At 37.3% G+C, this 25,240-nt stretch overlaps 1 protein-coding gene across 10 annotated transcripts in view; it reads right to left on the bottom strand.

Annotated features, from left to right (window-relative positions):
- Window positions 1-25,240, bottom strand: part of LOC139745071 (neurobeachin-like) — a 444,680-nt gene that overhangs the window by 295,475 nt on the left and 123,965 nt on the right. For all 10 annotated transcript variants that reach the window (XM_071655484.1, XM_071655489.1, XM_071655485.1 and 7 more), the window contains exons 5-6: window positions 24,936-25,031; window positions 3,118-3,236 (exon numbers count right to left, since the gene is read on the bottom strand). In XM_071655484.1, coding sequence (XP_071511585.1) covers window positions 3,118-3,236; window positions 24,936-25,031 — 215 coding nt within the window. The remainder of the gene's footprint in view (window positions 1-3,117; window positions 3,237-24,935; window positions 25,032-25,240) is intronic.

Genomic DNA, 25,240 nt, shown 5'->3' with positions numbered 1-25,240 from the left:
GAAGAAAAAATGTTATCTTATTGATGTTCACATGTGTATGCTCGGAATAATCTTTTTGTACTGTTTTTGTGTGTATGTGTGTATATGTGTGTGTGTTTTATGTCTGCATACATGCAAACATACACTGATATTTTTATAATGTGAGTGATAATGCACATCTAGTTTGAGTCATTAGCGGATGCTCATTTGAAATTGCCTGAAAAAGTAGAGATGGTTTTTGTTGCTGTTGTCATATCTAATGAAGATAGCTAAATTGAAGCAATATGTATTGTGAAAATATTTGAGCAGATCGAGGAAAGATCATAGTTAAAACAACACTGCACACATCAACACCTCATTAATCACCTAATTAGGTGAATACCTCCAAAAAAAAAAATGGTCCAGGTCAAATGATTGTGATGTTGCATGCACTCAGCTAACTTAGTTGAGCAATACAACATAGGCTAGCTTCATTTTTCATGAATTTATCATTGAAAAATATCTATGATATCTTTCATATGCTAACCCATTTTTACTCAAAAAATTAACAAATGTGAAGTTTATATTTCATTGCTTTATTTAAAATGAATATGTATTCACATTGAAATTCTCATTTATTTTATAATATTGTATATATCTTTTATCAGAATATGCAAACAAACAACATTTTTGAAATAATTACAAAGAATGCTTCTTTGACAAGCATTTTGCAAGCTGCATGTGCCATCTGTAACACTTATTTCACATCCATTTCCCCAAGCCATCAATCAAAGCTTGCAACAAAAAAGGCAAAATAGAGGGAAGCTGGGATATCTGACCCTAACTGACAGTGGCAGGAGAAGACACCATGAGAGTCAATTGAATTATACAGCTAAAGATAGCATCCAGCAGGTAACATGAAGATACTATCCCAGACCTAGTTCTTCAGTCTCTTCTACTGAATAGTTTCTCAAAATCTTTTCAAGTCTTTGGGTGTTTTCTTTCCCTGCATATACATGTACTTGAGTGCAATGAAGCAACAGACTTGTTTAACAATTGGCACCTAGTATTTGGAAGTGATATCATGGTTCTCTGAGAGCTAATCACATATACTCTTGACAGCATTTTAGTGAAGGTGAGAGGCCACCTTCAGTGAAAATTAAGTTTCCAGTGACTTCATCTTTTTGCACATCCTTAAACTAATTGATAATGGGATACTCAGAAAAGGATAAAACATAGAAGAGTTACAAAGTATATAAAGAAGCTTGAAGAACCAGGAACAAAAAGCCTGCCAAAAATCAAAGGTTGACAAAACACAAACAATTCTAAGAACTGAAAGAATTGAAGGCTGACAAACAAGCAGAAATACTGTATAAGCTGTTATTTTTGCAAGGGTTTAATTTTTGTGAATTTCGCGAACCACAGTTAGACCGCGAATTTAACAACACGCGAAAATGTCACCATACGCTAAGGTAGAAGTGCGCTTATGTAGGCCTCTGTGTCAATTCGCGAAAACAACATCTTGCGAAAATGTCTGTGACCTCCTCATTCGCGAAAATATTTGTACGCGAAAATAACAGTGTATACAGTAATTATGGAGTTCAAGTATATCTTAGAATGCAAGGATTAAAGTAGTTCCAAAATTGTGAGAATTAAAGAGTTAATAAAAAGAATCTCTACATTTTCAGAACTTCTAAGGTCATGAGAATGAAAGTGTTATACACTTTCTTCATAGAAAGGCTCTACAAAGAGATGGATCTATACAACAACAAAAAATGGATAGAGCTCAGAAAATACAAGGATTCACAAACATTTAGATCTGCACATGACAATATCTTTCCCACAACAATTGGTCATAGTACCAATGCTTTGGAGGATCATACTTCTCGACTAAATGTGGAACACAAGTAGAATTCAAATAAGTTTGAACACACCTACACCCCAGGATTAATAATGTGAGAGACATGAATGTCTATTCAAACAAGTTGCCCAATCTCCTTAGTGAAAATGTCTTTACTACCAATTGGCCACCACTGCTGCTTTCATAAGCAACTTGTTTCACTTCTAACAGTATCCAAATGCATTACAATGTGGCTAGAAGTAACTTAAAATCTTAAGTTTTATGCATGCAATACAAATGTATGTGTAATATAAAATCCTTGTCCTGTGTCTGGATTTGGAAAAGTATGTCACTTTCACATCCCTTTCACCTATAGGGACTGCCTTTGGTTCCCCCAAGGGGCTATACCTGAACAGTTTGAACAACTTTGTATTCCCTACCACTGAGAACAGACTTCTGCATGCCAAGTTTGCTGAAAATCTGATCATGCATTTTACTTCTTTAAGTGTAAGAATGTAATATGACTTAGCTGAATTGCTTCTGGATTCAGGAAAATGAGATCTTTGAAGTGTATCGAAAACTGGGCTCCAATGAATTTGGCCCCAAAAGGACCCATCCAAACCATTTGAATACATATGTATCCTCTATCCATAACAATGGTCCCTGCAAAGTTTGGGCAAAGTCTGATCATTGCCTCAAAAAAAAGAAAAAGAATAATAATATTTGTCTCTTTCAAGTATCACAAAACAGTTCTTTTACCCACCAATAACTCAGTCACTCTTATCCCTACCATTCAGCACTGCTTACCTATAAATATTGGATCCAATTGATGTGATTGAGATGAATTCTTAAAATCCTATCAAAATAGAAACTCTAGTGTACTAGAAATAGGAAATTTGTGAGGCAATGACATCATTCTCAAGATTGCCTAATTTGCACATTTTACTGTGGCCAATATCCCTCTTTTCTGAATACAAAAAACTTCACAATTCCCAAATTTTAACATTGTTTAGGGTCAAATTTCAGTGAAAATGTCACTGTTCTATTTGTTTGCATTTAATGTACTGACTAATTTGTGTAAACTTGGATGTAGAACAGAATTTTACTCTGTGTACAAGACTAACTGCTATGATGTAAAGACTAACAATTAATGATGCTCACTTGCTCCACAGAGCGGCACAGAGTTATGATTGATGCATTCCACCATCCTATCAAGATGAAGGAGAACATTCTCAGTTCTAATGTTACAAATGACATGTCTCATTTATAACCAGTTTCAGTGGGAGGTCTCGCAGCAACAAGGATGTCACTCTCCTTACCAGTATAGGTACGGCTTGTCCCGCTCAATATTCGTGTTGACAGGTTCCACCCGAAACCAGGTAGAGAAAGTGAATCCGTTCTGGTATGGCCAGCGGGCGATGGGTGGCAATGCGATAGCCTGCACGGAGGGAAAAAAAAAAGGGGGAAGGGTGAGATAGAAGTAAAGATGGAGGGTTGGGGAACGGGAGGAAGGGAAAGCATGATATACATTCCTCAGGACCTGATCTTGTCACAACTACAAGCAGCTGCTACTGTTCATCGACTTTTGGGGAGGAAACTGTGGATGTTGCATGTTCCTCCTCCTTTTTCTTTTTTTACTGCCTTGAGTCGTTGTAGCTCCGTGGATAAGACTGCAGGCTCCCAATCTTGAGGTCAGTGTTCAAGTCCGCTGCCAGCAGTAACTATGCCCCTGGGCAAAGCAAGCTATCTTTATTGCCTAGTCCTGTGGAAGAGGCTTAAAGCCCTTGGTGTTGTGGTTGCTTGAGCAGAAGCATTGAAGTGCTTCCTCAGTGGCTGTGTTAAATAATTCACTGACAACAACTACAACAACAACAACAACAAAATGCCTCCCGCACCTGAATCCAAATATCTGTACAGACGCAATAAGTGTTGCTATTGATGTTTACATACTACAAATTCCATACACACATAAAAAAAACCCACTCATACACAGAGGCACACATATGAGTCCATGGTATTGTTCAATTATGTGATATAAAAACTCTACAAACGGCATCTTTATGTTTCAGATTTGCTTTTGATTTGTTACCCCCTATTTTTAATAATATATTGATTATCCCCAGTACTCACCCTGGACAAACATCATCTATATTTGTCAACTGTTTCCACTCTCAAGCGTAAGCTATTAGGATACAGCCTTTTTCTGCAATTGCTCCCCTTAGATTGTACCTTTAAATTATTTTTCTTTACTATCTATGTACGATGTAATCTGTATAAAATGATTGTCAATATTTTGTATTCATCAAGTTTATTCATTCTTCTTTAAAACAATCCTATGATTTGTACAAAAGAATAATGTATTTGTATATTACTTTTGTAACAAAACTGCAAAAATTAAATATCAATCAATCAACTGTATATTCACATTCAAAACCAATATGATAATCAAATGTAAATTCAAAATGGTTCGTACTTGATTCTGACTGTGTGTTGGACAAAAATGTTTGCTTTTCACATTAAATCTGACAATGCTTTGTTATAATCAAAGCTTACACATATAACAAACACAATTAGCAACAGATAAGTTATTCTGCATTTGACATAAAAAAAAAAATCTAATCTTGCATTAGTACCCTAGATGATAAGACACTGCAAAAGCTCGGGTGTGGATCATATTATTCAAAATCAAAAGGTGCCAATACTTTCTCTTTCTCCATTCCCTACAGCACCCTTAATATTCCTCCACTCTAATCAATGACAAATGATTAGCTGACCTACTATATTCCAGCCATCCTATGTTGCACATTGTGTATAAATGTTAATTATGTGTGTGACTGAAGTAGGTCATACATCACAGAATAAAGACGACAGCCTTTAACACAAAATACTTTATTACTGTTGACACTTTAGTCTATAGACTAATATGTGTAAATTTCTTGTCAAACCTAAAAGAGATCAAGTAATGAAGAAGGAAGGAAAAAGAAGTAACACAATTAATCTATCAAATTGTATTGAGCTCTACAAAAGCTCATATGTATGGATGTATCAATATCTGGTTATTCAAAGGTTTTTAATCAATTGGTTTCATACATGTATGTTAAAGAAATCAAAATGTTAAAACTTTCCTCAAAGACAGAATTATAACAATTTTAGTTTTACCAAACATATTATTAGTGCCACAAGTAGTAGTAGTAGTAGTAGTAGTAGTAGTAGTAGTAGTAGTAGTAGTAGTAGTAGTAGTAGTAGTAGTAGCAGCAGCAGCAGCAGCAGCACAATAAGCTGCATATATACAGCTTTAGTCCCACTTCATTAAGTATTATCAATACATCAGTTGCAACCTACAAACCTACAAATCAATTTTTCCATGATCACCCAAGGCAACAACCAATCAGTTGAAAGCATTCTAATTACTTTAGTACAGATGTATTTAGAAACTGTCATTGTGTGTGTTGTAACTTAAATAACTGCACACCTTATATTGGAATAGGATATTCAAAGAGTCATCATCAGTAAAAAAGTTGCCTCAAAGAAAGTAACATGGGATGGTTGCCCTTTATATCAAATACAATAATATCACTGTACGCGATAAAACATTCCAGCAACAGACCGTTCTGCTAGTCACCTATTAATTTCTGTTGTCACTGTCTTTTCATCCAGACTTTCTCCCAGACTTCTTTTTCTAACATATATCCATTGTTACTGAATAACAGACCTCCAAAACACTGCTGATATCTGAGGCCTCAATGAGAACCTTAGACCAACAACACCTACTATGAATCTCATAACTCCCCACTATCATTCCTGCTCAAATAAGATGCACCGGCCGCATTTGATTTCTCTCTTGACAAAGCGGAATTTCGCCTCATGCCAAGGAGATGTTTAGAGAAACACACGCACATCCCCCAACACACAAATGATATAGGCATACACTGCAGATGACACAGTGGAGAATTTGCCTTCTATCAAACTGGGGTACAGGATGAGTGAAGATGTGAAAAAAAAAGAAGAAATGGACAGACAAGAATGAGTACCTAAAGCTCTGAAGTGTGATCGATAGCGAGACTGAAGGCCCATGCAATTAATGGGAAATCAGCGGCACTATAATGACAGCCCTGCCTTTAATGAGCCGCATAAAGTGTCTTATTGGGATGATTAAAAGAACATCAATCTATATCCCTCTTCGCTCTATGATAGGCTCTGCAAAGTACAATGGCAATAGAGCAAGCTTCATCGTAGATGCAACATACCATAAACTTACAGTGACAAGTGATAAGGTGGAAGGGCAGAAGTCCTTTTTCTCAAACACTCCTGAAAGTCCACCTGATTTTGTGAAGTGGTGCCACTTTGTATAGTAGTCTCTGCACGATTGCCCAATTTAAACAGTGTACATTATTTAATGGTGAGCATGATATATTTATGTTACATATCTAACACATAAATGATACACCTACCTGAATCAAATACATAGCATGGTATGTCAATACAGCCACAATTCATCTCTCAGACATTTGTAAACACTGAAGTTGAACAACATCCTTCACAAAAACCCCAATTTTTCACAAAATGCTTCGAAGGAAAATGATGAATAAAAACATGCTTCTTTGCAACTGATCCCTGGGTTGCTCCTACAAAAGAACTTGAAAACTTATCAAAATTTGTGCAGGTCATCTTACTATGTGTAGGTCTAATGGTGACCGGAAGTTTATCACTCCATAAATAGCCTGAAGAAAAGTTAGAGTCTTAGTGGAGTTGGCTTGTCCATGATCGTTTTTCTCCCAAGCTAGCTAGACACTGTAGTGATTGGTGCGTCACTATTTGATGACATAAATGGTATCCCAGGGTACAAAAATGAAAATCAGCCATTTTGTTGAATTATTCATTTTTTTTAAAAAGGTTGTACCCTGGGTTGCCAAAAGGTGGAAATTATTTTGGTGCTGGAGCTAGCGGCGCTAGCCACTACACTGCAGTGCACTGAAGCACACGCCATTGCTAGCACAGCGTGCCATGCATGCATCGTATAACATCAGAGCTGCCAACCTTTGGAAGCACAAATCCGGACTCAGCAGCTCCAAAATCCGTATTTTTCCACCAGAATCCGTAATTTCTCCATCTCCCTCTTTTTGCTGTTTGAATTAAACTCGTCGACATAATGAGGCCTACAGGCTCTAAACAAAACATTACGACACATGCCGAAGTATCGAGCTGGACACCAGCACGATAAAGAATCCAAACTACGCAATGTTCAGCGTTGATTGATTGCTTTCTCGCGCAATGCATGTGTACAAGTGCATGTATGTTCCTCCAGAAACTTGCTGGGCTGGTTATGGAAGCTTCCACTATCTAGCAGGGGAGGGGGGATGCTTTCATCTTCTCAAGAAAGATTCTGTGCGAGCGAATGCAAAACTCTCTTCGGTGTTTCCAACTATTGTTTACTATAAAACATAATCATGCGTTGTTTTCAGGCTTTTTCATTTTACTGGATTTTAAACATCAGTATTTTCCGAAGTATTCCAATTTCTTTTACCCTGACTGGAATCGGAAACTCTGCTATAGATGATCGCAAAATTGCCGCGCTGTGTGTGGTTGCGCCAATGTGCAAACACGTGGTTTCACTTTCAAGTTTAAAGGAAAGACCCATGTGCTCCTGCCTAGGAGGTTACTGCAAGTTCGATGGATCGAATGCGCCATAGCTGAGCTGAATGGCTTGTTTACGGTAAACATGGAGTTTAAATTCGATACGAAAAAGTCATTACGTCTTTCACGAGGAAAAACATACAAAACAAACAAACAAAAAACACCTACGAACGAATGTTGATAGCCAAAACTTTGAAAAGTAATAAGCAGTTATGATGAGCGTGAACTGAAATTAATTGTCATGATTTTGCTGTCTAACCAGGTGATGACTGCATCTCATTGGACCTAATCGTAGTGAATTTGTCTGGGCATACGAGACCTTCTAAGTATTTCCGTGATTGCATTTTTAATTTACTGATTAATTGATCCTTTTTTATTGTTCAGGGAACATAAGATATTCGATTAAGTACAATATATTCGACTGTTTGATGTTTCCTACTATGCGCCAAAAGAAAGGATATAGAATCACGATATCTTTGCAATGATTCCTTTAATTCAACTAATGAGCTGGTTCTTCGATCGATATTTCCAGGATACTAACACGCTGTTTATTCCAGCGCGCGCATTCTTTCGTCTGGCACGCACCTGGGTGTGGCACCTGTTTTTGTGGAAATTTCCACAAGGGGAGAGGCCGGTGGGTGTCAAGTTTCTTCGAGCCGAAGAGACTGTGTGTATTCAGTATTTCACAATCTCTTCGCTCTAATTTATTGTCATTCGTGCTTTCCCCTTATTCTTTGCTGATATTGAACATTTAGATTTAACTTTACGAAGGTTGGTAGATCGTGGATCTTTTTGTTGTGAGGTGTATGTAATTTCTTTTTTTATCATCCTTTGGAGGGGAAAGAAGAGTAAGGGGAAAAGAAGAATAAGAGGTGAAATAAGAAGTGAAATAAAACGAACGGCACGTACGCTCAGCATTCACAGTAAGACATCTTTTTGTACCAGCATACGGTTTTCATCATCACCATCAGACATCACTCATATCATTTTAGCCTTTTCTTATTAACTTTAAGAAACACGCATAGTCCCTCGAGATAAACACCGAGGAAAATAAATAAGTATAACAAATACAAAGTATCAACACCTCCCAACAACACAAATATTTAGAAAAGACAACACACGTCGCTTCGATTCGAAAAAGTGTTGCACGAAAGCGGAGAAATCGCCGTTACGAAAATAACAGTGCGAGACACTTGAAAGAATTACGTTTAAATATTTCAAAGCATAAAGGGAACGGATAAAGTGATATAAAATAGAAGAAATCGTACCAAACGAGGTGTGAGAAACAACAGAAATAGAACGATAAGTTTTGTAGTAAGATTAGGCCCTAGCAAAAGTTTGCAGCACCGAAAGCTACGCGAAAATCAAATAGATCTACACATTGGAAATTCGGTATTACGACGAGATCCTTGAGATCGTCAATAAACGATACAAAACAAGGGAAATTAATTCACTTTGACCTGAAAATAGTTTGTTATAAGTATTCTGTTACATGAGATCTCCTTTTATAGGCCTAGAAATACATCGAGTTTCCACGATACTCGGGAAAGAAAGTTCGAACGCTTTTCACCTGCACATACTGCAGTGCACATCATCAGTACACGAACAGAAACTCACCTCTTCCTTGCAGAAAAATGATGCAATAACGTTACAAAAAACACACACAACACTCTAAAAATCATTTCGTACTTGGGAGGCAAGGGAAAAACGGAAGAAGTAGAGAAAAAGAAGCAGACATTGCACAACGGAGCGCTTCTACCCCGACTCAAAACGAAATAGGGTACTGTCTATAGTGGCAGCTGGCTACAGTGTGTAGCTAAGCTACTACATGTACTCACGCTAGCTCCGGTCCCCAGCCGGCCGGCCACACATGGGGATCCCATGGCGATCGATGGAAACATCCAGGGTCCGTAGGCGACAGGGATTCACGCGCGCGAATTTCCGTTCGGTGTACACAGTACGCAAGCAGCGAATTGCGTGTGCGCACACTTTTCTATAATGGAAGCTACGAACACACACGTCGAGTACACAGACACCGACACACACAAATGCGGGCAACCAGGCAACGCGGGCCGGCTGGAGAATGAAACATGTACAGTGTGTAGTCTGCTAGTACAGTGTATATTGCAATTGCTGCATAGGCGATAGGGCATTATCGGAATTTCCAAAAACCGTAATTTTGAGGCGACATTCCGTACTCCCGTAATCGTGATCATTTCCCGTAACAATTACGGGAAATCCGTAATAGTTGGCAGCTCTGTAACATACAGTGGCATGGGAAGGACTATGTACACGCACACACAGTGCATGCACTTCTCTGCAGCTGTCCTCGAGTGGACGTGAGGTGGCGCTACACAACGCGGTAACCCAGGTCACTACGGTACCCCAGGGTAACGTGTGATGCATCATTTGAGCAGTTTGTGTAGTATATATAGTGCCGGTGCAAGGGTTTGTACATGGCATGCATAAATGCATACATGTCTACTTTGTAGTGATGCAGCAAAATAATTGTACACAGCACATTCAACATGTTAAAGGCACATGGTCCCGGTGGTTTAGTTAAATGCGTACGCTGTGACCCATTTCCCCGAGTCTGAAGAAGTCCGATCCACTGTAGTCAGTGGTCCAATCACAGTTCGGCTCATGATTTGGCTGAGGGGGATGACAGCTTTAGCTAACTTCTTTTGTGATGTCATAATAAGAAGCACACACTGGCATTACTACAGACTGCGTGATGCGAAGAGAAGACAACGAAGACAATTACGAAGGCAACGTTACCTAGCTTAGCAACACCTATGCGCTTTACTCCTGATGACAGCTAAACTTCGGCAATCTTCGTATCAATGCTAACGGTGATCGGCAGTATCATCAACAGCGCCCTCTACACTACCGGGACTATGCACCTTTAAAACATGAAACTAAGCGTTTTATTACCACTCAGCACCTCAGAGTTTCTTCAGAAATTATATTTACACCCATATTAAAGACTTTCTGCATGAAACTATGAAAATGTCTACCCATTCAACCAAAAAGCCTACCTGATTATCAGCTAAGTATAACATGCATTTGAGCCGTTATTCAGCCTATGTATCCAATAAAGCTGTACCCCATGATGCTTACTGTACCACTGTAACAACCATGAAATTGTTGTGTGTACTACATTAGAATACAGAAATGAGAACTGAAGAATTCCTCACATTCCCTTCTTTGTTTCGAAAGCTTTCAGCATCACTCAGTTACATGTACCTTTAAAATTGATGGGCCTCTTTTTGTCTGGAAAATATGACATTTTGATCCCACATTTGTACATTGAACATTGTATCTGTCTCCAACAGACATGAAAGCTAAGAATCTTCACTCCAGCAAGCCAAATTCCCTACCACACCCTTTCAATATCCACAAGTGTATGTGCGCGTTGGGGGGGGGGGGGGGGGGGGGTTGTATAAATTGGGATGTTTATTGGGTTGTATGATTGGGAAGTGAGCGGGGACCCTAGAACTACATGGGGGGGGGGCAAGTAAGGGGGTTGGCAGGGAGGGCTTTTTTCCTCTCTTATGTGTAGTTCCATATAAATGTGTGTACAAATGTCAGCTGCATGTTGAATGTGTTTCAGGTTATGCACCGACTACTTTTTTTGCTGATCAATCATTGTTGATTGTATATTGTGTGCATACACTCAAGATGAATGTTTTGTCACATGAAATTATAGAAATCAAACAAAGATTATTGAAAAAAACAAAAGAATAGAATATCATATTCTAGAAGGTTTTGACCAACAGGAGAGAGAATGTTGCCGTAATTTATCGGACTGCAAATCTATCATGCTGCTGACAAAAGGTTATAAGTCTCAAAATGCAGCAGCAAGATATATTGGCTTCCAAAAATAGCTTTGTGACCCACAGGGTGGAGACAATGTGACAAATAGCTAAGAATCACAATCAATGTTTGAGCCAGTCTGACGGTAAAATTACAGAAACTTGACTTTCTTGCATTTACAGGTAGAGATCTCATATGTTTGATTTATCCTGGCAACTGATGTAGTTGTTTTTTGTTTCTTTGGGAAAGGAGTTAAATTAATGCTAAAAACATTGCATATGCATTACAAATTGATGTCATGACATTGCTTTCAGAGTAATTATTTCAAAATGAGCAAAGGCTACCATAACATCTAACTTGTAAGAATCCACATTGCCATAACATTACTAATCTTTGATTTCATATCACAAACTTACACAGTTATTTCTCTTCTTTCACTGCTTTAATTTACAAAACTATTGTCATTTATAAGGGTTAAAACTTCCTGTAACTTTACAGCATATCAGATATTCATTTGACTCTGTCAAGTTACATGATACTACTATGTTAAAATTTCAAGCATCTTTTCCACAAATACACTTTCCACTGTTATACGGTGCTCTCTCTCTCTCTCTCTCTCTCTCTCTCTCCTACATATGTTAGTGGAGATGAAGCAGGACGAGCAAATGGGATAGTAAGCCCTCAAATTATTCATTCGTGCGCATCTCTCAGGACAAGGAAACAGAAAACTCGTTCTAGATAATACCCTAGCCACACTCCACAGAGCCCCATACATCAACTCTTTATTGGTCAGAAGTGGAAGCACATCACACATGGTACAGAGTGTCTCTCTGACAAGGCTAGCCTTAAAGGGGAATTTACCCAAAGCTACTGTATATGTGGATTCAGTGAATGCAGAAATATGAGCAGAACACATTAAAGTTTTCGGAAATTCTCAACTATCTGTTCAAGTTATATATAATTTTGGTTAGTTCCATGTGCCATCATTACTGGTTGAGATCACGATGTCACAAAAATAGAACAATAACAGAAATTTAAAAAAGGCTCATATATGTTTTCCTATTTTTAGCGTAATGAAAAAGTACCCGACTTACATCCTTCAGAAGGCAGGGAAAATAATATCACTTTTATCACATGACAGCAACAGGTTGATGGAATTCATACTTATCTAACGAAAAAAAAAAAAAAGTTGTTATGTGGGATTTTCATTACATATTTTCACTGACGTGACATTCCACTGACGTGATATAGTGGATAGTTGTAGTTTTCATGAATAGCAATTGTGCATATAAATCTAACCAAAACTTTAAATATTCATAATTTTAAAGGGAATGTCCAATATCCTAAAACTTCAAGAATGTGTTCTACTAATATTTTGGCATTTTGTTGGATCCATAAACATGTTTATGTTGAAGTCCCCTTTCAACCTAGAGTAACTGACCTATTATTGTATTTATTGATTTCATTCCAATATTCTTTTTATATTTGAATTGCATAGAACATGCCCATAGTTTACAGATGTTTTCTACAACTTGAAATCTATATATAAGTCCATTCCACATATTAATAGCAATTGGTTACTGCCAAACATTTTTCGCTTTTGTTTCTCCTGCCCACACCTCTTGCTGCACTCCATAATCTGCTGTGTCCTGTCCTAGCTCTCAGTCAAAAAATTGAATTGATAAATTTGGCATCCAAGGAGAACTCCCAACAGTTGAACAAATAACAATGCCAGCATGATTTGATTTTTTTTCTCTCATTATACATGTACCATGGAAAGCTTTTCAGAATGCAGTCTTTTCATCCCAGGACGCAACCACCATTGCCTCTTGTAAGTCCTGCATGAATTCAATCTGAAGATTGCATTTACACTTCAGGGAAAACATTAACTTCTTACAATTCAAACCACTAACAAATTTCTGCACACAAGCATACCATCAACATACATGCTATTCATTTGTACTCTTGAAAAACACTCATAACACACCAACATACCATTTAAAGTGCACATTCAAACAAAAACAAACACATTTTTGTTTTATCTTGCTACACATATATGCAGGGTGCTAACGTGGTAAAATGGTCCACCATATGTATACCTACACAAGAAAATGGGCAAATGATGCTGACCCCTAACAGTGATTTGTTCCACGTGACTAGCAACAGTCGGTAAACAGTATCAACCATACACATTGGGCCCTAGAAGTCAACGACGACTATACTTATGACGCTGATCGTTTATTCATTTTCATCATTTATTGTGTTTATAGAAACTGTAAGTCATTTGTTGACACTCTTTATGACAGTGCAGAATTCACATTAAACCTCTTACATTAAACCTCTTACATTAAAGTCCATCAGAACAGCATGTGGATATGAGGGGCTTGAGATCTAAACAGCAAATACAACCTACTGCAAATCTATTCTCATTGGAATATATCCTTTAGAGATTTTTGTGCAGCAGATTCTATGATGTCATGGGCATTTTCTACCCAGAGACCAAATCATTAACATTACATTGTTGAGGACGAGTCCCAAGTATGCTCAGGCAAGGGTATCTGGGAAATGCATGTTGTAGCAAAATCAGCGCGACCTCAACGGGTTAAAACAGGAAACTCAATTGTCAAATGTGTCCTTATAAAACATTACTCTCTCAAAAAAATCGAGTGAAAATATTCACTCTTAAAAGAGTGAATACAAAAAAGAGTGAATTTAGAGTGAAATTGGAGTGAATTTTGAGTGAAAATGTTCATTTTCACTCATTTTGGAGTGACCTCAGGGATCACTCGAAGATTTTGGAGTGATCCCTGAGGTCACTCTAAAACGAGTGAAAATGAACATTTTCACTCAAAATTCACTCCAATTTCACTCTAAATTCACTCTTTTTTGTATTCACTCTTTTAAGAGTGAATATTTTCACTCGATTTTTTTTAGAGAGTACTATCGGCAACAATCACATAACTTTCAAAATAAGATAGGGTAATGATGTCATCACCTCACAACTTTCTCATGGGTTTATATTTCAAAACATTACCACAATTATTTTTAATCAATAAGTCAGCAATTACATATCCCTTGCTCTTTAGAAAATAATTATCAATTTATCATACTTACAACTGTAGAGTATGATGTCATTAGAGCAAGTTCAGGAGCTTTTTTTTTTTGCTACAGCAAGTTGAATGAAGATCTGTGAGATGAGTGAGAGACAGTTACATCATCATCTCATCTCATTGCATACGTGACTGTCATCAATCCAGCTACGTTGAGAAGACATGTGGAACTTTCACTTTCACTCTTCACTTAATATTTGATATCATTTTATCAGAATCAACTTGAGAATGGAGTGGACTTTGATTATCCTGAAGTTCAATGAAACTAATCAGCAAATATCTTTACCTGTGTACCTGCACTATCATATTGACTTTCTTGTCATTTATCTAAATCTGACTGGATAGAAGGACTGATAAAAAAAAATCTTATGAACTTAAAGTAGTTTTATCTAATCTTTCTCCAACATATAAAGACAAAGGGATGATTCCTGCAGCAACCTTACCCCATGACTTGAGGGATTCAACCATCATACCTTATTTTCCTCACTTGCCATGTGAGGGCCTAGGAGCCAGCTTCTCTGCAGTAACTTGCCTTAATGTATCAATATGAACTTCACAGTTCCTTTGAAAAACAAGAAAACCAAACCCAATCTCAGCATTCACATCAAATTCATCAAAGAGCTTTATCACTACATGACCAAAACTGTACAAGATTTTTCTCACACACCTATCTCTCACTACAAATCTTTACAACAAAAGGACATGTTGGGAAAAATCTAGATGAATGCATATGTATGGCCTCAAGATTTCCCTAAAGGCCACTGAGACAGTGTAGCAGGCTTGTGTAGGAGGAAATGGATTAGACTGCCGCTCCACAGGAAACACATTTGATTCATGACTATGAGCTTCAAAGGATGAGCAGAGGTATAAAAGGACCAGAAAAGGAAGGCATCCACACTCTCATGTTTCCATTCTCCACAGGGAATTCACCCGCTACTTGGAAAACTGCCCCCACCCGATCATCACCAGTGAGGTATAGGAGACAAGTACAAACTCGTCAATAATGGCAAAGAGATGAACCAATCTCCTGTGTCCCCATTCTCCAGGGGGACTTTATCGACCAATTAGAATCTTGCCATGGTCCATCCCTCCCCCCCCCCCCACCCCCTGTCTATAATGAGCTTCAGACATCACATGCAGATAGCAGGATAAGTCAAAGCAAAGGGGCACAAACACCTCCAGGTCCATTTACCAAAAGGAATTTTATTGAATGCTATGGAATCCTGCCACCTTTCCTCCCACCTCCCTCCCCCATTAATGATGACTTCATTTAAGGGACGTAGTTAGAAGTAAATCTAACAGAATTGACACAGTTAACATGTTCTCATTCTCCGTGGGGAGTTCATTGACTGTTTGGAATCTCACTGTTGTGCTCCCCTAACCCATCGATGATTACATGTACGCTTTCCTCACTGAAAGACAACCCTACATTTTCTTGAATTATTATTATTGACATCACGTATGAATGTGCTGCTCTCTGCAATCAAATTTACTGCACAGAAAATCTGGAAGTGTTGTGGATGGAGTAGTTTGTGTTTTTTCTTTCTTTCTTTTTTGTCGCAAAATATATGCTTCAAGTAGATCATGCAAGAGTATAACCTTTTTTTTTTCTTGTGAGCCCACCCAATGCCACTTGTTTGGGCAAAATCTGAACCTGTATTGCTGTGCGACTCACTCAATGAAACTCATGCACAATACATGCATGCTCCATCCAGCTGCTGTAGCTAGTTATGCTATAATATTAGTAAAGCTAGATAATACTAGCTATATGTGTACTTAAACAGTGCCAAGAAGGAAACAGGTACACTTGTGCCCAAAACTCTGTTTAGCTTTCTCCTAAAATTTGACATCAATGGTGTAATATGTGAAATAGTGCAGAGAATAGCCGACAATAGCTGACAAAATAAAAGCAAAGCAGTGACCATTTCCCCCCAATATATCAATCTTATTTACTTTTGCTTGAGTATTTATGTGCTCCGTGCCTATGATAACCAGATGCCACTTTTGTGCTCAAGATGTCTGAAAAGATCAGAATTGAAAACTACAGAGGTTGACTACATGGATGAGAATTACTCAATGAATAGAATGTGATTTCAGACAGTCTTAACTTTTATGTCTAATAGATAAACCTTTTTCTGTTCCTCTGCTAAAAGTCAGGCAAGACAGCACATAACTTTTTTTTTCAGAATTTTGAACTTACTGTTCACTTTTCTTCAATTTTGGTTCCAGTTTGTCGCAATCACTCTGCGCACGTGGGCAAATGAATGATGAACTATCGGAGATTGTTGAGCTACTCAGAATGCAATCAAAGAAATAAGGTTGTTAGGAATGAGATGCCTGAAACACTGTAACCTGGTTTTCAGTGAAGAAAAAGAAGAAGAAATAGAAGAAGAAGAAGAAGAAGAAGAAGAAGAAGAAGAAGAAGAAGAAGAAGAAGAAGAAATAGAAGAAGAAGAAGAATGAAAGAAGTAAAAGAAACAGAGAAAAATACAGAGGGAGAAAAAGCCATATGAGTATTAAGTCTTTAAGTGTAGATGTAAAAATTTACACAACATCATTTTTATGCACACTCACAATTTACTAGCAAGTACTGTAGTATTGAAGCAGTGGTAAAATATGTTTCTCTATTATCAGAAGTGGTAGGTACACCTAGGAATATAATTCTGTTGTTGAAGGAGTGGTAAACATACAAAAATCTTGTATAAAGAGAGGTAAACATATGATTTTCTTGTATGGAAAGTGGTAATTTGAAAATATGGACTTTCCTAGACTAACATACAACTTTAGCTCAACTCTAAAGATTTTTACACTTTAATTCTTGCTTATGTGACATTGAGGGAGTTCATGTTGTTATATGCATGAGCTCCACTTTCCAGAATATATCACAAGCATTACTCATGCCACCATGCCATAAATACTTGCTATCTCTTTATAGACTCAGACACTCTCATACTTGCATGCATTGGATTGCAGATACTGTAAGCAGAAAAAAAAAAACATAAAAAAAAGAGTAAAGAAGCAGCATGCTAAGATACAGAATGAAAGAATGTGACATGAAAAATAAGGTTGGGACTGAGACGGGGCAAGAGAGATGGAAAGACAAAGGGAAAAAGAGAAAGAAGTAGAGGGGGAGAGAGAAGGTGAGAGAGGAGGAGAGAAAGGGAATCTGATAACAAAGTGTCTCATAATCCCTCATAGGGGAGCAGTAGTCGCTGCGCCTTTCCGGAGTAGATTTGTTGTGTGATCCTCACACTGGGTAAATTGAGGGACTAATGATGGGGAAGTTGGCGCAGACAATCTCGTTCAAAGTGATGAGAGAAAGAGGGCATCAGTTCAACAGGATAACGAGATCTGCAGAAAATTTGTATGGGCCTTTCTTTGACACTACAATCCTTATGTCCTTAGCAGTCTAGAAGAACTATCTTCATTACATACATGTACTTTATTTCTTTTTATATCTCATGATGGGTGTAAACATATGACAACAATCACTGTGTTCTTCACAATAAAGTCATCACTTCTGTCTTCCTGCAGACTTTCATTCTTTTTTTTTTTCTTCTCATTTCAAGATTACTATCTCAATTAGCCATAATTTTTGTTGTCTCGGCAAAAATGTCCCATTTGTAATACAAGAGTACTAGGGTAGTACTTTGTAATGCACATTCTATAGCAACCCTTATAGACTGACAGACAGCCCAGTGACATGTCAACTCACTTTTCTTAAGTTCCAACATTGTACCTAGATGCTATTTCCATCTGCTCGTGGATCAAGTTTTTTTTTTTTCTCATCCTGCGGCTAAGATTAAACTAGTCTGACCCAATTATTGGCCCAAAATATACAATGAGCTATGATCATAACAACGCTCAACCAAACAAAGCAGAACAAAATCTATAAGAAATACAAGTAGAGCCTAAAAAGCAGACAAATCGGATGGCATTAGCAGATAATGACATCATATCATCTTTCATCTCTTTCTATGGAGAAAATCCCAGAATATCAGAAATAAAATAATGGAGCAAAGATTTCAGAGTTTTAATATGTAAAATTCAGAAATCTGTTGACAATTTTCAAACAGATTTATTCTAATGATTTGTGTTGACATATATTCTACTAAAAGCTACTCACAAAACATTTGGTATTGCCCTTGTTTGTGTCCTTGTGTTTGTCGCCAGTTACACATTTCAGACAGACTTGCTGATATTTTGGTATGTCAAAAAGCATAACCCTGATGTATATTCTCTAGAGCTCTCTCTCCTTAATTAGTAAATACTTTAACACACGGTAACACTTTCACTGGATTAATGTTGGACTCCCTTAATAATGTCCAGGGGGAAACTGTTATATATTCAAGATATACAAATGGAAATCTGAATACCCTTCTTCATTCAACAGAATGCCTGAACATCCCATTGATGTTTGAATTCATAAAATGATAGATTAGGTATAGGCTAATGCAATTATATCAGCTTTTTGGTCTGTAATATACACACTCTCAACTGTTCCAGCCTTGTTGTACATCTGATAACTTTGAACCATAAACAGTACTATGCAAAGTTTTCAAAACCAAAGCAGGAAATTTTAGTCACTCTTGAAAGGGAGGCTCTCTGGAAGTTAGAATTTGTCACAACTGTACCAAATCCACTGTCCTAGTGCTGATACCAATTGCTAAAGTGCTCAATTTGGACACAGTCCCAAACCCATACAGAGACTTGGTTCCCATGTGTGGCTGGAGTGTCTATGCCATATTCATGTTCAAGGGCCTCCGGAAGCAAAATGCCACTGAACTCTTAAATAATCCTTGGCCATACATGTAATGAGCTTCGCATGGGCACATATATTCCTAACTGGCTTAATCTTGGAAAAGGAAGTCGTGGGCTTTCAGCAAATGCCTAGCATTAACCTTTGGAGGCAACACTACATTGGGGTAGTAGCCTTTTATTTATCAGAACCTTTTAAAGGGAATGTCTCACAAACAAACACTGCTTGGAAAGTTGTGTGGTTGATGTGCAAGGGAGAAGAACACATAAATGGTTGGTAGTCCTAGTGATACAATATGGTATATGGATTACACAGAACTTGAGAATTAATCAAACAGTCAAACCTGCCTTAGCAGCCATCTGTCCATAGCTGCCACATGCCATGTACAGCCACTACAAACATTTCCCTCTTAGAGAAAAGCTATGATAAAGACCCTGTCTACAGCGGCCACCTGTCTGCAATGACCACTTTTTGTTTCCCTTGGGTGGCCACTATACACAAGTTTGACTGTATCTGGTAAGGAATTGATATACAGTCTTATCCACAGAAACACAATAGATGAAAGGAGGAGATTGGTTATGCATTATTATCAATGTCCAATTAATGCACTAATGAAATACGTTGGGCATTGATAGATGCATTACTGATCTCCTCTAATCTTTTGTGTACTGGAACTAAAATCATTATCACTTACATACAAATAGATGAAATAGAAACATAGATATGGATACCTTCACATTAAATCTATTTTCCTTCATCCACTTGACTACTTTTTTTTTTGTGAGTCGATGATTGATAAAATGAAATAAACACACCGAGTAAGCAAAAACTATAGCTCTGAGCAACACATGACACATCTCTAGCAGCAGCATCTATTTCAGGTGTAATTGAATGTAGGTATTGTACCATAAAACTGTAAGCATTTTTCACCATATCAGTTTCTTTAACATTCAGTTCTGAAATAGTATTTGGTATCAGTATACACATGTTTAATTTCTAGAAGATCTCCTTGGCGACTTTGAGAACATATCATTAGAATGCCTGTTGCTTCTGACGATAATATTCTGAGACAATTCCATTAAAAAAACCTCATTGTTATCTCATTCATTTTTTTATTTCATGCAGTTGTTCCTCTCACAATGAATGAGTTATTTCTACACAAGACACTGTTCATATTTTACGTTATCTATCACAACTAAATAAAAGATGACTCCACAAACATTTGCTGTTGAGTATCACCAGCCACGAAATTGAATGTGGAAAACAATGTCTTTTATATTCTCCCCATGGCTGTATTGCCTCAACAGAAATAGCATGACAAACAGGATGATACTCAGTGGGGACAAAATATCTTTGATTTAACACCCACTCGGTTGATCTGGGTGAGGAAAAAAAAAGTTCCAACACTTTGTCAAACAGAATGACAAACATCCTTTGGCTAAACAGAAAGAATTTGATTCAAAAAGGTCATAGCACTACTTTCGCTACAACGGTTTTGACAGGAATGAAAAGACAGCATTGAGGCATTGAAATATCAACAGGTAGTCATAATTTCTCATTTCTAAAACAGATTTGATGATTCAGAGATCTCTGATTACTGTAAAACGAGGAATGTTCGCGTGCATTTTAATTTCGCGAATTTCGCGAGTGCCAAAATTCGCAAAATTAGAATGCACACGAAAGTTCTTGTCTACACTATATGCATTGAATGTTAGAGGCAACTCGAGAAAATTTCATGCCGCAAAAAAGGCGGTCGGCTCCAATTCGTGAATATTTCATGCCGCGAAAATATCGTGTTGTACAGTATTCTGAAAGCAAAATTAACAGTGATGCAAGACCAGAATAGGACTCAAATAAAATAGAGAGTTTATTACATAATAATAAGAAGAAGACATAGCCCTAAACTACCAAAGTGTGGCTTCTGGGACTTAAGGGATTAAAACAAAAAGGCTGAATTAGGGTTTACATTTTTGAAAAAATCAGTTATTTACCTTTTCTTTTTGAGAACAGTTTGCTTGCTTGTTGATTTCCTAAACAAAAAATTTTAAATATTCCAATTAAACAAGACATGAATCCTGTGAACTCCTGCATAGCCTTTGTGGGTGCCGACCATGGGCAGTGTTCGGGCACGTTCCTTGCCTCACTTTACGAGGCTTTCTGTTATATGATACTTAACAAATACTTCCTGGAAGAGGAGGATTAAAAAGAGAATCAGAAAAGGAAGTCAAAGAAGCTATGCCTCCAGTCTCTATGTCTCACTTGCTTTCAGACCCTCTTGTAAATGATACTGGGGTCTGATGCAGAGACACATCAATCTTACATTGTGGCTGTGGTGTGGAGGCCTTGCATACAAGCTATGAAGAATCTGATATGATATTGTGTCATTGTAGCATATCCATATTGCTGCAATGGTAAGGCAACTACAGCCTGCCGCACCCTATACGACTGACAGACTTTGAATCTGAAATAAACAAGCGTATTTATTCTGATACTATTGTAAGGTATTTCGAATCCAAAGTCTGTCAGTTGTATAGTTGTGAGTTGTATAGTGTGTAGCAGGCTTTAGACATCTAAGATATCTGAGGGGTATCTAGGTCAATGAATGTGCCAGTTTACAATTGCCCTGTGGCATGTTCAGATCTAATCAAGATAATAATTTGTCATTGTGTCAAAGTATTGACGATGCATCACTTCAATACAGTGGTGTGCTTGCACAGTTGATACAACCTTAATCATAGCATTGCCATTGCAATAACCTGCACTATTGCAAAGTATAATAGACACTTGCTATAACACAGTACTGTGCTCACACTGCTCCATAAATACTTAAAATTCTACAATAGACTGAGTTCATAAAATGGTTTGTGCAAGCACTGGGAGTGGCATTAACTGTGTATGATGCAGTCATCATCACCATCATCATCATCATCAGTTTTTGAAACTACAGTGTAGGAGGTGTGGTTGGATGCTTCTTCTAGTTTATGACACTTCTCCAGGTTGCCTGTCCTGTGGTATATCTACCTGGGTGAGACTAGATGCAGGTATTTTAAAGCCAAAACGTACTTTCCAGAAGGGCTTCTGGCAAACCGTTTTGGCTAATATTTCATATTTCATCATTACCCACGTGTTATCCCAGGATTATTTCACATATTTCTTGTGCAAATATATGCACAAGCACAAAGAATACCATGTTTTCACTCTGTCGTCCATTAGCATTTCTTGTGTGATCTGTACAATTAGTCATGAACCAGATAATGAGAAGTCTATAGCCCTTGGTAGACAATGGCTTTCAGCTCTCCTGTGATGGAGCCATGGGTTTAGATATTTCTTGGCTAGTTTAATATCTAACCTAGATCAATGTGAAGGCACTGATTGGGTACTGTGTGCAGGATTCAGGAGGCATCTCTGGTTATGAAATGGTGACATCATGTTGCTTTGAGACCAGTTTTATAATGAACCTTGGAGAAAATTTCAGTGACTTACGACCTTCTGCATCACAGGATTTTGCCAATGACTTAATCTGCCCATTTTCACATTCTTAGCACACATATGGGGCATGAATTATGTCTGTTAGAGACAAGACAGAACTATTTTTCAAAAGTTCTCTGAGATTTAAATAATAATGGATTTACATAATCATACATAAAACATTTTACTGTTATAATTATGTGCATAAATTTTGCTGCCCAAGAAGAAAACTGACACTACATGAAAAGCCAGCACAATTGCTTTTGTTGGACCATGTTCATTAATCATGAGTAACCTCAATATGACATGATGACCCCTTGGAAAGTCATCTGATGTATAAGAGAAAAGAAAAACAACAATAAGATCTTGCTATTCTTTTCATGAATTCAATGCACATCCCTTCCTATGACAAAAGGTGCATAAACTCTTGTTAACAAATATGTATGCCTTTCATACAATATTTTACAAGATAATCTCTTCAAAAAAGAAGTACAATAAAATGAAGATGCTGTGAAAATTGCATGAAAGGATATATACTCAACTGGAAGCATTCTTGAGTACCGTAACACTTTTATCACTGATTGGGTCATCACTGCAATGACTTAAAATTTGAACAATTTCAGAAGTATAAGGTGTTAATCTGAGAATACTTTGTGCTCATGTTAAGGAAATGTGTATTGGTTTTGGAACGATCTACAGAGAGAGATACTGCTGCCTCAGAAAAAATTGTAAGAGCCCTTTATGACCCTTTTACAACATATGACAAATAAACCCTTGGAATTGTCATTTTGCCCATGCAAACAACTGAGCAGCATCTAATGACATTTGCACAAAGCACCTTTTCACTGAAACCTTGAATAAACTTCTCTTTTTTTTAACAGAGTATGGACCAATCCTTTGACACATAAACACACACACAAACCCAATGTGCACAAATATAAAAACAAACACACATACACACATACACACACACATTCATACAGGAATGCATTATATATTTCTATGGTGACAACAAAAATGAGAAAGAATTTTCAAATGTTCAAAATAGTCTCTCAAAATACCTTTTGGTTGAATAGCCTGTTGTCATGGTTACCATAAGTATCGTCACAGTCATTTACTGGCTAGAACCTTTCTCTATTCTTTCTTAATCTACCAGTACAGGGGTAGTCTTCATTCAGAGAAGGCAAAGACGGCAGGATGGAATCAAGGCCAAACAATTTGATGATTCAAAATTAGAGGGTGTGAACAGTTGTGGTCGAGGGGAGGATTTAGCTTTTAACGTTTTGTGAGATATTCAGAAACCACTCTATGAGATGTCAAAGAGCATGCAATTCTAAGGGGAATCAAAAGTTTATTTGATGAAAATTGGTTTTGAAATGGCCGAGATATCCAAAAACAAGGTAAAACAAAGAAATCATAATAAAGTTGTAGCCTGTAGTCTTTTATCATTATCACTTTTTTGGATATCTCGGCCATTTGAAAACCAATTTTCATCAAATAAACGTTGAATCCCTCTTAAAATTACATGCTCTTTCATATTTCATAAGAGGTTTCTCATTATCTCACTTAGGAATGTAAAAAACATGAATCCCCACCTCAACCAGTACTGTACAGCCCCTTTAAGATGGTGGAATAGAACTGTACTGCAACTTTCTGATCTACAGTGTATTGCAAAACCAGAAATATTCACGACATGAAATTTTTGCAATTCGCCACTGGCATTTCATGCATTTATAGTGTAGACAAGAATTTTCATATGCATTTTATCTTGTGAAGCTTGGCTCCTCACTAAATTAGCAAAAATTTTACGCACAAAAAAAAAATTATGATTTAATACAGTATGTCATCTTCCCCCTTAAATCACATTTGCCCACTATGGGTGTGGAATAGTGTAGATGACACATAGAATACATGTACTTCCTTTGATACTAAACTTTATATTCCAGCATTACATTGTCATAGTATTGCAGTTAAAATCCAAACACAACAAGTCAATAGATGGCCTTGACAGAACTGCATCTTGATATGGAAACATGATATAGGATACATTCAGGATAGTTTCATTAGTCTACTACTGACAGCACTTGCAAATTTTTACATTTGTGTGTATTTACATTTACGCAATGCAATAGAAATCCATAATCCTGAAACAAGAAAAAGGTAAAAGTTTCCTGTCCTTGCAGATAAAAGACAAGCTTTTCAGCAAGTTGGTAAGTTTTACTGTCAATGATTGTGATTTAGAATAAAATATCCCAGATCAGCATTTGTATTCACTCATTATCACTCGTTCACATCAATGTTAAAACAATTTCTCTATGAATACATATTGTAGTAGTCTAAGTTTACTTACAGCGCCATCTTTGCCAGGGAAACTAAAGGTGATGTCCGGACCGTGTCTTCGAGGAATTTGACGTAGAGCCTGGAGGAGGCGCACAGAATGTCTTGGCTGAAAGGAATTTGAACAAACAAAAAAAAAGATTTATAAAAGTCAACAGACAAGCTTGTTAAAAGACTGATACTGTACTCTAAAGCAATGAATAATTAAGTCAGCTTTAAATGATAAGGTGATAATGATTATGACCTGGGAAGGGAATTACTATTGTTTTTCAGCCTAGCATATTCTGTAATCAATATTATAGAATTCAACACTGCATA

The sequence above is a fragment of the Diadema antillarum genome, unplaced genomic scaffold (genome assembly GCF_040938485.1).
Source record: "Diadema antillarum isolate AM-2024a unplaced genomic scaffold, OU_Dant_1.0 seq00001233_RagTag, whole genome shotgun sequence".
Lineage (NCBI taxonomy): Eukaryota > Metazoa > Echinodermata > Echinoidea > Diadematoida > Diadematidae > Diadema > Diadema antillarum.
The sequence above is the reverse complement of the archived record's forward strand: the minus strand, read 5'-3'. Positions and strand labels throughout refer to the sequence as shown.